The sequence below is a fragment of the Lepisma saccharinum genome, chromosome 10, assembly GCF_977018435.1.
Source record: "Lepisma saccharinum chromosome 10, izLepSacc3.1, whole genome shotgun sequence".
NCBI classification, from domain to species: domain Eukaryota; kingdom Metazoa; phylum Arthropoda; class Insecta; order Zygentoma; family Lepismatidae; genus Lepisma; species Lepisma saccharinum.
The window spans coordinates 8,249,414-8,264,027 of NC_139238.1; the positions used below are offsets into that span (position 1 = coordinate 8,249,414).

A 14,614-nucleotide genomic window follows, 5' to 3' on the forward strand; every position below is an offset into this window, starting at 1 on the left:
CCCACTCAGGCAGATATAGCCCTGCTCCAAAATGCTATGCAAAATGTGGCTGATGCTTCTGAATTAAACAATGTAAAATTGGCACTTGAATCTTTGCAAAATACTGTATCAAATCTCCCTACATCACAGGAACTTAAAAATATTAAGAGGGCAGTGAATCGCATATTGAAATCAGAAGATATCAAGAATATCCAAGCAGAGATCAAACATCTCACTCAGACAGTGGCCACTCTTCCAACCAATCAACATATTAATGAACTTCATGCCCTGTTTGAGGATATCAGAAGACAAGTCCATGATCTTACTGCTCAAAATTCAAAATTGGCAGTTGTTGAAAATTTGCAACAAATTGTAGCTAATATCAAGCAACAGCTAGGGACCATGGAATCCAATCAAGCAAATGCTCTGTCTGTTTTTGCCACCCAGCTACAAGAAATTGTGCAACAATACAAGAAACTTGTTGTGGACATAAAAATCAAGCCAGGCCATGATGATGTTGTTAGAACCATCAATGAGCACCTTGAATCTGTAACAAGCAGATTGCTCACAGCAGAAAAGGAAATAACAGGCATAATCGAGAATCCAAAACATTCAGTAATTCTTGAATTGTACAGCATCCCCAACAAAGAATATGATTCACCATTTACACCAGGTGGCAAAATATATATGCTGTCCCCTGCACAATTTTATTACCAATTTTTTGTTGGGGGCACATTGAGACCAATCAAGATCAAATATTGGCTTCAACCACAGGCACACCACTACCCCACCTTATCAATAACAAATGCTGATAACAAACCAAAAATCACCAGTGTAGAGTTAGAGGATTTTACAGACCCCAATACATTAGAAACAGCCTATACTGAAGATGATGGCTCTTTGGAATTTAAAATACATATTGGAGACAAATTATATTTAGAAAATCCTGCAGTCTCAGCTGCTGAACACCCCATAGTTGCAATATTCTTATTTTCATATTATGTCTAGACAAATTATTGTTGATGAATTACACAGACAAGCCAGACATAATTATAAGAGACTGCCAGTAGTCACAAAAGGCATAGATGATTTATGGCAGAGCGACTTGATTGAAATGGCAAGTGGGCAGTTGAAAAACTTAGACAAAATCAACAAGGGCTACAAGTATCTACTCACTGTAATAAACACATTTTCAAAATTTGCCTGGGCTGTGCCACTCAAATCCAAGACTGGAAAATGTGTTACAGAAGCCATCAGGACAATCATCAATCAGAGTGGAAGATCACCGCGCTATTTGCAAACAGATAATGGCAAAGAATTTTATAATTCAGTGTTTCAACAATTTATTAAAAGCCAGTCAATAAAACATTATTCGAGTTACAGTGACCTCAAAGCCTCAATTGTAGAGAGATTCAACAAAACCCTAAAAAATCTTATGTATAAACAATTTACCCTCCAAGGTAATTATAAATGGCTTAATATTCTTCCAGAACTTCTACATAAATATAACAACTCGGTCCATTCCACAATCAACATGAAACCCTCTGAAGTAACTTCATCTGATGAGCAAAAATTGATCAGGACTGTTTATTATCCTAGATACCAGCCAACAACAAGAAAGGCCAAATACAGGGTGGGTGATCAAGTAAGAATCAGCAAATATAAGCACTTATTCAAAAGAGGCTTTACAAGAAACTGAAGCACTGAATTATTTACAGTGGTTCAAGTTAAACCCGGGACCCTTAACACATATATAATAAAAGATCATCGAGGAGAAATTCTCAAAGGCCGATTCTATGAACAAGAGCTCAGCAAAACTAAACAGCCTGACACATATCTCATAGAAAAAATCATCCGCAGAAAAGGCAGCAAGTTATTTGTCAAATGGCTAGGACTTCCGGAACACAGCTGGATCGATGCAAACAAAGTGATACTATGAACACCTGGGATGTTATAAAAAGGCTGCCAGAACCTGAACAGCAGAATAAGAGAAATGGCAAGTTGCTGCCTGATAATATTAGGTGTCTTATTGTTGGGCCATCTGCTTGTGGTAAAACTACACTAATGGTTGATAATTTTTTATTGGCACCCAACTGGTTAGACTGGAAAAACAGGCACTTGTATATCTTCTCTAAGAGCTTGGAACAATTAAAATATCAGCAGCTGATGAAGCTATATGATGGATTGGATATAGCCACTTTTGAACCAGATGTTAAGCCACTTCATGAATGTCTCGATAATTCTGTTGTTGTGTTTGATGACATTATACTGGATAATCAAAACAAGGTTAGAAATTTCTTTACACAGGGCCGGCACAAAAACATTGATTGCTTCTACCTGGCACAGACTTTTTCAAAAATACCGAAGCAGCTGATCCGAGACAACAGCAATTTTATATGTGTGTTTCATCAAGATCATACCAACCTCAAACACATACATGATGAATATGTAGGTGGGGACTTGAGCTACAATGATTTTTCCAAGTTTTGCAGCAGGTGCTGGAACCAGGATAGTTATGGGTTTGTCACAATTGATATGACAAGAACACCCAATAGTGGCAAATACAGAAATAAAATCAATAATTTTCTAGACATTGAAACATAAATAAATAACCATGAAAAGGCCAATCATTGATGATCTTAAGTTAAGAGATTATCTTGTAAAAAGATTTAAGGGATGGAAATCACAGAACCGAGGAATTTATGAACAACACAAACAAACAGAACAGCCTGTAATTGATGCTATTAGTGAATTAGGTAAGAATATCAAAACTGTTACAGAGCAAAATCAAAATTTGATCACAGAGCTTGTACCTGTAGCTGCTAGGAACATATTAGATTATCCATTCACCCCACTTTCCAGTATTCATACACCTAGTCCTATTGCTCCTAGAAGAATTGAAGCTACTCAGGATCCTATTGAATTGGGTCTTCTTGCTCAAAAATATTTAACCACACCTAAAGACAACAAAGATGAGGTCTTTGGCTTATATGCTGACACAGAGCTTGATGGCAGCATCATACATAGAATTGGCAATTTCAGAGTAACATTTATGGGAGATGATCTGATTGTTTATTCAGAATCTCGTCTCGGAGAAAAAGGTGCTTTTGTTAAGTACCCCGGCACACCTGGATTGTGGGAACTGATGACTAGGAAAAGGCCTGGCAGCTATACAGATCAAGACTATGAACATTACAAAGAAATATTAATAAAATCAGATGCTCTATACCAGAACAATGATCCCACACAAAAAAGAGTCAAGTCTAGCAGTGGGGCAAAATACAATAATTTAATCAAGCCCATATGGTCACAAATTAAGACTGGCAGTGGAATCAAACAATACAACACCCTGCCTAAAGAATTTGTGTGGGTTGATGATGTCAGGAAACTTGTAGATAGGTTATTGGTGATAGCTGGGGAGGAAAATGCTGGGAACCACAATTTTTACAATGAAAAGGTTGGAATTATGGACATGATAAGCACAAAATTGTCTAATTTTATAGTGAATGACACTAAGGGGATTGGATATCTTATAAAAATTATTAATACTCTACCCCCCAAATTTTGGAATATTTCTGAGGGTCGGGGCCTTGTTAATGACATTATAAACAAGCTGCCATTTGAACTACACATTCCAGGCTATCAGTATTGTGGTCCAGGTACAAAATTGGACCATAGATTAAACAGAGGTGATCCTGGTGTTAATCCTTTAGATGCTGCTTGTAGAGACCATGACATAGCATACAACACACATTCTGATCTTGACAAGAGACATGTTGCAGACAAGAAATTAGAAGAGGCTGCATTTGGTAGATTTGTAAGCAAAGATGCATCTTTGAGTGAAAAAATAGCAGCATTGGGAACCACCATAGCTATGAGCACCAAACAAAAACTGGGGTGGGGGCTGTGAATATATATATAATAAACCTACAATGAAGGCCAAGGGTGTTATGTATCAAATACCTTATGCAGGTCTCAAATCTCTTAAAACTATTGACAGTCTTTTAACCAAAAAGCAGCGCAAGAAAAAAAGCTCTTGTATCGCCAAGGGCCATGGTATGAAATTGTTGCTTAGTACCCCCCAATTAAAAAAATTACAGCAATCCAGGAAAAAATCACATGTCGGGGGATTCATATTTACCATCCCTGCCATCTTAGCTGCTCTCGGGGCTGTTGGGAGCTTGGCCGGGGGATCAGCTGCCATAGCAAAAACAGTAATAGATGCCAAGAAAAATAGGGCAGAATTAGATGAGCAGAGGCGCCATAACCTGGCCATGGAGAAACAAGGCAAAGGTGTTAAGAGAGCCATGAATAAGTTTAAAAAAAACAAGAGCCGCTTACAAACCAAGATATTGAAGCTTTAATCAAGCCACTGGGCATCAAAAATTTTAGGGGTGTGTACATGTCTGATTCTTTACCAGAACAACCACTCAACAAAGAGTGTGGCATTGTTAATTTGGATAAGTACAAAAATCAGGGCACTCACTGGATCTGTTATCTTAAATATTTAAAAAATGAGGCATTTGTGTTTGATTCATTTGGAGGTGTTCCACCTGAAAATTTAATAAAATATTTAAAATCACCTAATCTTTATTACAATAATGCCCGTGTTCAAAATTTCAAAGATGTTAATTGTGGACATTTGTGTTTATCTGTTCTCAGATATATGTCTCAAATAAATAAACCATCAATTGAAAATTTTCAAAAAGCCTTGTGGTATTTAAAACATCATGGGGGTATTCCATCTCACCAGCCAAAATTCAATATTGAAACTCAAATTACATGATGACATAGTGTATCCCAAAACAATAGCTCTCAGAGCATTTTACGGCATGTACTTGATCCCTAATATTACTCACCACAACAACAAAATTGCAGTAGGGGATCAAAAAATTGTCATCACTCCAGGTCAATATAATCTGTCCACTCTAAATGCTCAATTACCCAGAGGTGTAGTGTTAAGTCAAAATTCTGTCACTCACAGAGTAGAGATTGTATCTGCTACAGAAACAGTGGATCTGGGTACTATAGGAGAGCTGTTAGGCTTTGAGAACAACACAAAACTTGAACCAGCCATCAAACACACTGCTATGAATATACCTAAATTCTTAGCCATAGAGACTCTGAATATTCACTGTAATGTGGCTGAGGGTATGATCACCAAATCAAATGGCATAGGCACTCACAAACAAACCGGCATCATTGCAACATTCAAACCTAATTCCGAATTCATGGAGCCAATCATCTACAATCCATCCCCAACATTATATTTTCCTGTGTGCCATAATAGAATAGATTATATTGAATTGATGGTCACTAATGAAAAAGAAGAATTAGTTGATTTTGCTGGAGCCACAACAACTGCAATCATAGAGATTAATATTTAAATAAAAATACATACAATGGAAAATATTGAGAGTTATGAGCTACAATCATTCCCTCCAAACAGGAGGACATTTGCAAATTTAAATCAACCCAACACAGAAATTGAGGTTGATCTTGATGTTGGGGATGGATTTATACACCCTCACAGAGCAGATCTATACATCAAATTTGATGTTGTAAAGCTCGATGGAACAGATTATCCGGCAAATTCAAATATAAGACTTGTAGATAATTTTGTGCCGCATCTGTTCTCTGAAATTGAGATCAGAAAGCATGGTGTTGTTATAAACAGAGTGGATTATCCCGGCATTACCTCCACAGCTTTGGCCACATTAAAATTATCCAAAACCGAGGCTTCTTACTACAAAATAGGTGGATTTGAGGCTGGTGAGAAAATATTATCTAAAAATCACACAGTGCTGTTCCCGATGCGCCTGTTGCCAGGATTCTTCTCAGATTACAAAGATATTATGTGGAAGGGTGGTTTAAGAATTACATTTAGAAGAGCTGCCAATGATAATAATGCTTTGATGAGGTACAGTGCAATAAACCCTACAGGGGAAGCTCTGCCTAATACCTTACCTGATGAAGGCAAATGCCTTATTCAGACTATGGAGTTAAGAATCCCTGTTGTTGAATATGAGGCCAGTTATGCTCTTAAATACAAAGCAGATATAATAAAAAATCCACAGATTCCTCTGCAATTTTATACATATCAATGTGTACAGAAGCCCGCAACTGGTTTTTATTATGAGTTTGATGCTACAAATTCATTCTCCAGTATTCAATATGACATGCCTGATTTTGTGGTGGTACTGTTTCAGACTGGGAGACACAATAATCAGGAAAAAAATTCAAGTAGATTTGATAGCTGCAACATCAAGAACATATATCTTAAAAATGGCAGAAATGAGGTATTTCCTAGAGAAAATTACAATTTAGACATGTCCAAGAATGATTTCCTCAAATTATATGAAGCATTTTCTTCCTTCAAACGTGTCACTACAGGCAATACTGACATGTATTACACACCAGATGAATTCAAAGCACAGAGGCCCATGTTTGTAATCAACACTTCAAAAAGGAAACAAGTTGTGGTGAATGACAGGACAAACATTAAAATTATCTGTGAATTCCATGAGGCATTACCTGATGACACCATATGTAGTGTTATTCTCATAGGTGAAAAATCATATGTTTATGATGTAAGAAATGAGAGGGTCACGGAGCAATTCTAGAGGGTCTCTGCATATTGCATTTTTTTTAATAAACAAATTGAAGCTGGTATCCAATTGAACTTAAACCAGAAGTAAATATGTATGGGTGTGTGTGTAGGTGGCTCTTATAAGCAGCTTGGCCTAGTTTTAAGTATGGCTAAAGAGGGGCATATTTTTAACAAATTTATGGACAACAATCTCACAGAAGTGCCTTTTGTAAGTATAGCCAAATCAATCTGAGGGGGGTCATACTTTCTCATGGAATCCATGAGGGCTTTTTTACAAAAATCTTGGATTAGACGGGGTTCCACACTTGAGCAAAAAGCTCATATGGGCATGTTGAGCTTGTTTTAAGTGTAGCCAAATCTGCTTGAGGGGGGTTCATACTTTCTTGAGCTGGTAATATCATCAATACCACTACTCTAATAATCCTAAAATAGTATCTAAAAATCCTAAAATAGAATCTAATAATACTAAACTAGAATCTAATAATACTAAACTAGAATCTAAAAATCATAAAATAGGTTCTAATAATCCTAAAATAGAATCTAAAAATAATAAAACAGAATCTAAAAATCATAAAATAAGTTCTAATAATTCTAAAATAGAATCTGAAAATCCTAAAATAGAATCTAATAATACTAAAATAGAATCTAAAAATCATATAATAGAATCTAATAATACTTAAATAGAATCTAAAAATCATAAAATAGGATCTAAAAATCCTAAAATAGGATCTAAAAATCATAAAACAGAATCTAAAAATCATAAAATAGGTTCTAATAATCCTAAAATAGAATCTAAAAATAATAAAATAGGTTCTAAAAATCATAAAATAGGACTAAAAATCCCAAAATAGGTTTGGTTTGATTTGGTGTTTTAAGGCCACTTTATGCACAGTAAGGCTAATCGGGACTGGACCTACAGTTTAAAGTGGAATCCGAACAACTTGTGCCTCCATCGGGTATCGAACCCGGGACCCCTTGATTGCAAGACGACGACGCTACCACTGGATATATTAGAAATAAGGGGGGTGTTTAGTTCGAATCCGGTCTTACGTCAATTAGCATGGAATGTTAATTATGTAAGAGAAATTTAAGTACCAACATAATTAATACACGGGATTATGCATCGTGTCGACGGTCCAACAGTTCGGCCAATGGATTAGGACGCATACGTTCCCAATTCATTGGTCTTCATTTACGAGCCAAAATTATTACTACAAGAAGGAATCAGAAATCAGAAATCATGAAACTGAACACTGAAACATGTTATGTCATAGTATTTAATGCACTGTAGATGACATACTTACAACACCTTGCCTCCCTTCTACACACGCACCATGCGGACAAAACACTATCGCCGACCCATGATGCACCGGGTCAAAACAATTTAGCAGCGCAGACCGCTGATGGTCGACGTTGCACGTAAACACTTGTCTTTACTTGTGCACCATTTAGTAACAAGTTAAAAAAAAAATTAAGGTTGAAATCTCAAAGCTAAGAATCTAGACTTTGTCAAGAAAGGAGAAAATAAATTCCTGAAGCGAGAGTCTCAATGTGAATGTCTTAACTGTGAATCTTGCACTGTGTATCTCAAGTCCCTACTTCCTCTTTTTCCTTCGTTCCCGGAAGAATTGTCCTTTTCTCTATTGGTCGTTGAACCTTTAACTCCTCCCACACGTGGTCATGTCTTCACCGAAGGGTGATAATGCTTACACTGAAGGGTGATAATCGCGTAGCACAAAAACACAATAACACCTTGTTTGAGAGCTGATCTCGAGAACGAAAAGTACATCCTTCTAATTAATTTTTATTGCTCACAACTCGGACACTTCGTTAAAGTTATGTCTTCTGTGGCTGTCAAAACTTCACTGAGGCGAAGAGATACGAAGATATATTTTCGGGCAAGGTTGTAGTTCAAGATTCCGTACTATTTACCCTTGTCACTTCACTGTCACTGGCCAGACTGGCGGGCGTGCTCGTAGGAAATATGTCCATCTCTTCGAGGCTGTTATGTGTGGGACTATTGTTTCCATTCGGAGCCTGGCCGGCTGCGAACTCTCTTGAGAACAGAGGGTCCTTGTTTAAGACGAGGGTGAAAGTCTTCATTGGGGTTTTAAATTTTAAAATGCCTGAAGTTCCGTGATTAGCTCCATCTCTAAATTTCAGCCATCAGGCTGAGCTTGAATTTATGTTGACGTGAGCCGAATGTGGACTGAATGGATATGGGAACATTCTGGTTTCTTTATCTCGAAGTAGGTGCGGTGATATATGCAGGGCTTCATGGGAAAGAATGCTTGTTTACAGAGACAGCTGTTCTTTTCTCAGAGAGCAGAAAAATGGAATCTTGGGGGGAATGCGTAGGAAGACCGATGGTAATGGCAACTGGTAATTGGTACATCGGTTATATGGACCATCGGGAAGGCCCAATACTAAAATTGGATCTAAAAATCCTAAAATAGGTTCTAATAATCCTAAAATAGGATCTAACATTCATAAAATAGGTTCTAAAAATCCTAAAATAGAATCTGAAAATCCTAAAATAGAATATAAAAATCATAAATTAGGCTTGAAGAGCCCTGAAGTAGGTTCCAAAGAAATGTAAATGGTTCAGAATTCCTGAAAAATGCCGATTAGGTACAATCGTTAAAAACAAAATCTCTAAAGAACCGTAAGAAATTTTAATAGGTATATGTAACAACCAAATATTAATTTTCTAACCAAATTTTCATCTGTATACCTGCTCAAAATTATCGAGAAATTATTGTACGTAATAATACTTGTGCTGTTAGCAAAAGTTACTTGCTGACATGAAAAATGAATTGTCGTATGTATAATTTGCTGCACAATTAATCATTTTCGTGTTATCTACAGTCAAACTAAAGTCAGTCATTAGTCTGTGAGGATCGTCTCTCATGCTGAAAATGATCCTTCAACAGGAACATAGTCAATGGTGCAAATTTGAATGCTGAAACGTTATTTTGAAGGCGTGAATGCCAGGAAGCACAGAACTGACGCGAAAGTGAGCAAGACCACACAGATCAGAAGTTTGCACTTTGGTAACAGTGACGTCAGACATTTTGCTTTGTTTATAGGGTTGAAAAAACATCATGGACTTGGAGGGAGGCAAATCGACGGAGGGTATGTTTCAAACACACTAGTCATTGCAATTTTTTCGTTACCAGAGCAAATACCTCTGTATGATATAAAAATCCTTTAAAAACCTTCAAAAACATAAATATACAATAGGTTCTAACAAGCAAAATAGGCTATTTTAGGCATAAAAAGCTTCATCAGTTGTTGGGTTTAAAGAAACGCTGACTTGTTACTTCTTTTTACCTGCAAAGGAGAAAATAGGTTAAAAACCTAAAATCCGAGGCCTACTCGTTAGTAAGTTATTTCAAGCAAACAAATGACTTCACCTTAGTTCACAAGTTGGCCGCTGTCTCTCTTCCTGGTATGAGAATATCTATTCATTCTCTGTTTCCCTAAACATTTTAGTTAATTGTTCGGTTTATTTAATAGAAATTAAGAAAAAACATCAAATATAGCGAAATATCCTTGTTTTAGTCTTAATTTGAACCCATGACGTCCTGGTTCGTTGCACGAAACAGTAACCCACTACGCCACTGAAACTATATGCCGTGCTAATGATATATCAGACAAGCGGAAGTGGCATGAGGATAGTGTCTACAAGTGATGATAGCCGAAAGACTAATGGTAGCTCTTGCTTTGACGACGAGATGGGGCATTCGACCTCCAGAGTGTGCTGCCGGCCTTGATTTTCACGAGCGGAAAACAAAGGAAGGGGGGGGGGAACACATGAAAGGAGAAATGTCATTCCAATGCACACCTGCCAACTTAGCATGAGAATTCCCTTAGACGCATGCAATCATCTTTTCTTCTTCTGCTAATTCTATCGTTCTTGTCTTCTGACCTTGTGGAGAGCCGTGGGTAAATGACCTCGTAATCAATGGCCACGGGTTCGATTCTCGGAAGCCGTTGGATTCGAAGTAAAGGAGCTTTCACACCTAAGCGACTTGCGACACGGCTGTTGTTGCACACCAAGGTGACAGAGCCGATCTGCGTGTCGGAGTGTTTAGCACAGCGCTCTGAGACGTCCTAACCAGTCGACACGGAGGACGGCTCGGGTCTCTAAATATAATTAATACTAACAACAACAACAGCTTTTCGTCTCCTAGATGGCTCGGTGGTAGCGTGGTCGCCTTGTAATCAAGTGGTGGAGGCACATAGTGGTTCGGATCCCACTTTAAACTGTAGGTTCAGTCCCGATTAGCCTTACTGTGCATAAAATGGACTTAAAACATCAAATCAATCAATCAACAACAGCTTGTCATCGCACAAACCGTCGCAGTGTATAAAGATCATTAACGTAAACAACTTTCCTCAATAAAGTTTTTTCAGTTGACGCCTCGCTACGAACCCTCGAAAAGCAATTATTTTTATCCTGTATACAACCACGTAGCGCTTTGTGCTTATTTTTAAAAATATGTATGATTTATCTACAAAAAGGTCAGAATATAAACGTGCAGTGTTATAATTGCGGTAAAAGTCCTTGAGCAAAAAGGGTGCAACAAATGAATATGTTATGGCTTTCAATCCCATTGAAACTTGTGAGGTATATATATATATATATATATATATATATATATATATATACATATTGAAATATGAATAACATAGTCCCATAAGGAGTGACTAGTAAATAAACATTAGATAAATTATGGTTCTTTTAATGCAATTACTCATTTTTGTGTGGCATTTAGAGGCATAATAATGTGATTCCTCCTAAATACGCGTATTCCCGCCACCCATTCTGGTTTCTTAGTATTTTTTTTCTGGCATCATTGCTTGGCTTAGGAATATATTCATAGAGCATAAAACGTCTCAGTAATAATCCAAGGGTTGCTACGTCATTGTGACGTATGGGCACACTCGATTTATTGAACAACACCTGTTCACATTAAGATTTTGGGGTTTGGCACGATAGGGAGTGGGGTGAAAGTTTTCCAGGTGTAAATTACACGACACGAGAAGAAGGATCAGAGAATGATATAATATACTTTATTCACAAAAAATTATTTATTACTTCCAAATGAACTGATACATCAGCAAGATAAGTGAAACGGTAGTAAAAAAAATAGGAACAACAGAAATATTTTCACAATAGTTAACATGTTTTAAAGCGATTAAGATTAACAAGTATAGTATTTATTTAAAGAAATACTTTTTTTAATGTAACGAAGAAAATGTTTGATGCAACGTTCAAGAAGGAAGTAGTTTCATTCACATCCGCTAGATAACGCAAGAAAGCTTGAATCGGTTTAATGTTCATATTCAGTTTCCTGGATAATATTATCAATATTTTTACAAATACGAAACGTGCTAACATTATTGCTTAATTTAGAAAATAATTTAGAATTTTATTTATTTTACTTTTGTCATAAAAGTAGAAAATAAATAAGATTTAATGCAATATTTTTTTAGGAAGATAAGTTAAGATACCACAGGATTTCTACATTTCATGTAATTAAAATATCTGTACAGTCCTTGACTTATAAAGCACTCAGTACATTTACACAATCATACCTATTTACATATTTATAATATCTTACAATTTAACATTGATATAGTGGTCGTATTAAACCATGAATTTGTTTTAATTTATTAACTGTGGTTTCGTTTTGCTATGAAAGCAAGAAATTGGAATCCACATGTATGTTTCTAGTTGTCTTCCTATAAAATGTCAAAACTGAGTATTTTGTTTTCAGTTTTTGAGTTCGAAAAATAATGTTAGAACATGGAAGTGCTTTTTTCTCCTTACACTTTACATGAAAAAATAACTTGGAAATACAATTCTTTGCTTAACTTATTTCATATTTCTGCACTCTAACACTTATCGAAAGAAAGTTGAATACGGTCAAATTAACGAAACGTCATTGGTCCATTTGTCCAGTGATTCAAGACCTCAGAAACTAAAAGTGTTTCCAGATTTGAATTAACCAAGCATATCGTACCCTGTAGATATTACAAAACTTTGTTCTTTATTACTTATTGCCTTATTCTACACGATATGCTAATATTACCAAAAAAAAAAATGAAAGATTCTGTATTGAATCTAGCATTTTCATACTCTCAAAAACACAGTCTATCTCATTTCTCATTATACCACTCCAAGAACACACTGCATTCCCTTACCATACCATCTTCGTCACAGGTCCTTAACTTCTCGAATACTTTCTCCAAAATTTATCTCACATTTACTGACGAAACCAGAAAAATATCTTCAGGACTCTTGCTTGTAAGAACTACGCTACAGTTCGCTTCCTTAGTTCCCCATTGCTAAAGCCGTTCATGAGATTCCTATTGCGTTGTGGAGAGTTGTCTTCAACGGCTTTGGCTCGAGATGGGTCATCTTCCCTCTCGCTGGCTCCTTCAGGATGCTGTGACTCTTTGGCGGGAGCTGAGAGGATAAGAAGTTGTGGACACTTCAGAAAACGAGAGGTCTAAATAAATTTAGTAAAAGCTATCAAATTGTTAGTGTATGGTTATCAAAAAGCTTAACCAAACGTGCATTGTTAATTCATACAGTGACGTCACCAGGTGGGCACCAGTATAGATCCTCCCCTATCTATCTCACACATTCTTTCTGCTCTATTTTTTCAGGTTTTAAATTATTTTTTTCTTTCCCTCCTTTCTTTATCGGTATTCCTATCCTCCTCTGTTTATTTTTCCTTCTTTTCCCCTCTATCCTTTTCTATCTTCATCTATATTTCTCTATTTCCTTCTTTTTCTCCCTCCTTCTTTCTTTGTACAATCCTTATTTATATCCCTTCCTTCCTCTGTTTCTATCTCTCCTTCTTGTTCTCTTTTCAGAATCTTTGTTTCTATCCTTTTCTTCATCAGTTTCTTCTTTCCTTTCTTTCCCTTTTTACAATTTTTTTCTATATCTTCCTCCCTCTATTTCATCCTTTCCTTCATTATCTCTCTCCTCTCTCTTCTTTCTACAATATCTCCTCCTTCTATTTTCCTATCCTTATTTTTCTTTTTCTCTCTCTTCTTTGTGTTATTTCTATTACTCTGTTTATTTCCTTCCTTTTCTTCCTCTCTCGCTCTCTCTGCTACTTCTTCCCCTGTTTATCCATCTCTTTCTCCCTACCTTTCTTTGTGGCTGTTGGTTTTTAGGTCTCACGTATCGCACAAGACTCTAGCAACAGGTTAGGTTAGGTTGAGTTATCTTAGTTCTAATACACTGCAATGTATAATTTATGCTGCTAAGAGAATTAAACCTAACAGCCTAACCTAAGAATGAAGGCATTCCACTCTGACGTCAGAGCACGAAGGTTCCTAGAGCCAGTGCGATAAGTGAGATCTGATTTTTTTTTCCATCTGTTTCTATCTAATCAATAGTGTGGATAACACTTACCAGCAGTTTTAGCTTTAGTATTTACAACGTATCCATAAAATTTAGAACTAATTTATGTGTATATTCAGATCTAAATTACAATAATTACAACTACATTATATATACACAGGGTGTTTCCGGGCTGATGATACAAACTTTCAGGGACGATGGAGAAGGCCACATGTATCAATTTGAGATAAGGAACCCTGGTCCGGAAACGACTTAGTCGAAAGTTATAAACGAAAATCGGTGTATGAAGATGTAATGCTTTTATTACCTGCACAAGTTTCACAAGCTGCTACATTCACAACAGTTGTTCAAAGTGGCATTCCCCAGCTTCGCTGCAGGCATGACATCGTCGCACAAAGTTCTGGCGTACCCGTTGGAACAACCCCTGGGTCGTTCGAACAATGTCACAGACAGCGAGAATTCTTGCCAGGAGATCCTCTTCAGTCTCGACAGGTGTCTCGCACACAAGACTTTTCACATGACTCCACAAAAAGAAATCAAGTGGCGACGCCACTTTGAACAGTGGCTCAGTCGGTAACGCGTCTGACTACCATGCTAAAGGTCCCGGGTTCGATCCCCGGCCGGTTCAAATCCGG

At 36.8% G+C, this 14,614-nt stretch overlaps 1 protein-coding gene across 1 annotated transcript in view; it reads right to left on the bottom strand.

The window, feature by feature from the left end:
- Window positions 1-11,673: 11,673 nt before the first annotated feature.
- LOC145994193 (nose resistant to fluoxetine protein 6-like) overlaps window positions 11,674-14,614 on the bottom strand; it is a 90,012-nt gene continuing 87,071 nt past the window's right edge. The window contains exon 14 of the mRNA XM_083130290.1: window positions 11,674-13,067. Within this exon, the coding sequence (XP_082986416.1) occupies window positions 12,913-13,067 (155 nt within the window). The 3' untranslated portion in view covers window positions 11,674-12,912. The remainder of the gene's footprint in view (window positions 13,068-14,614) is intronic.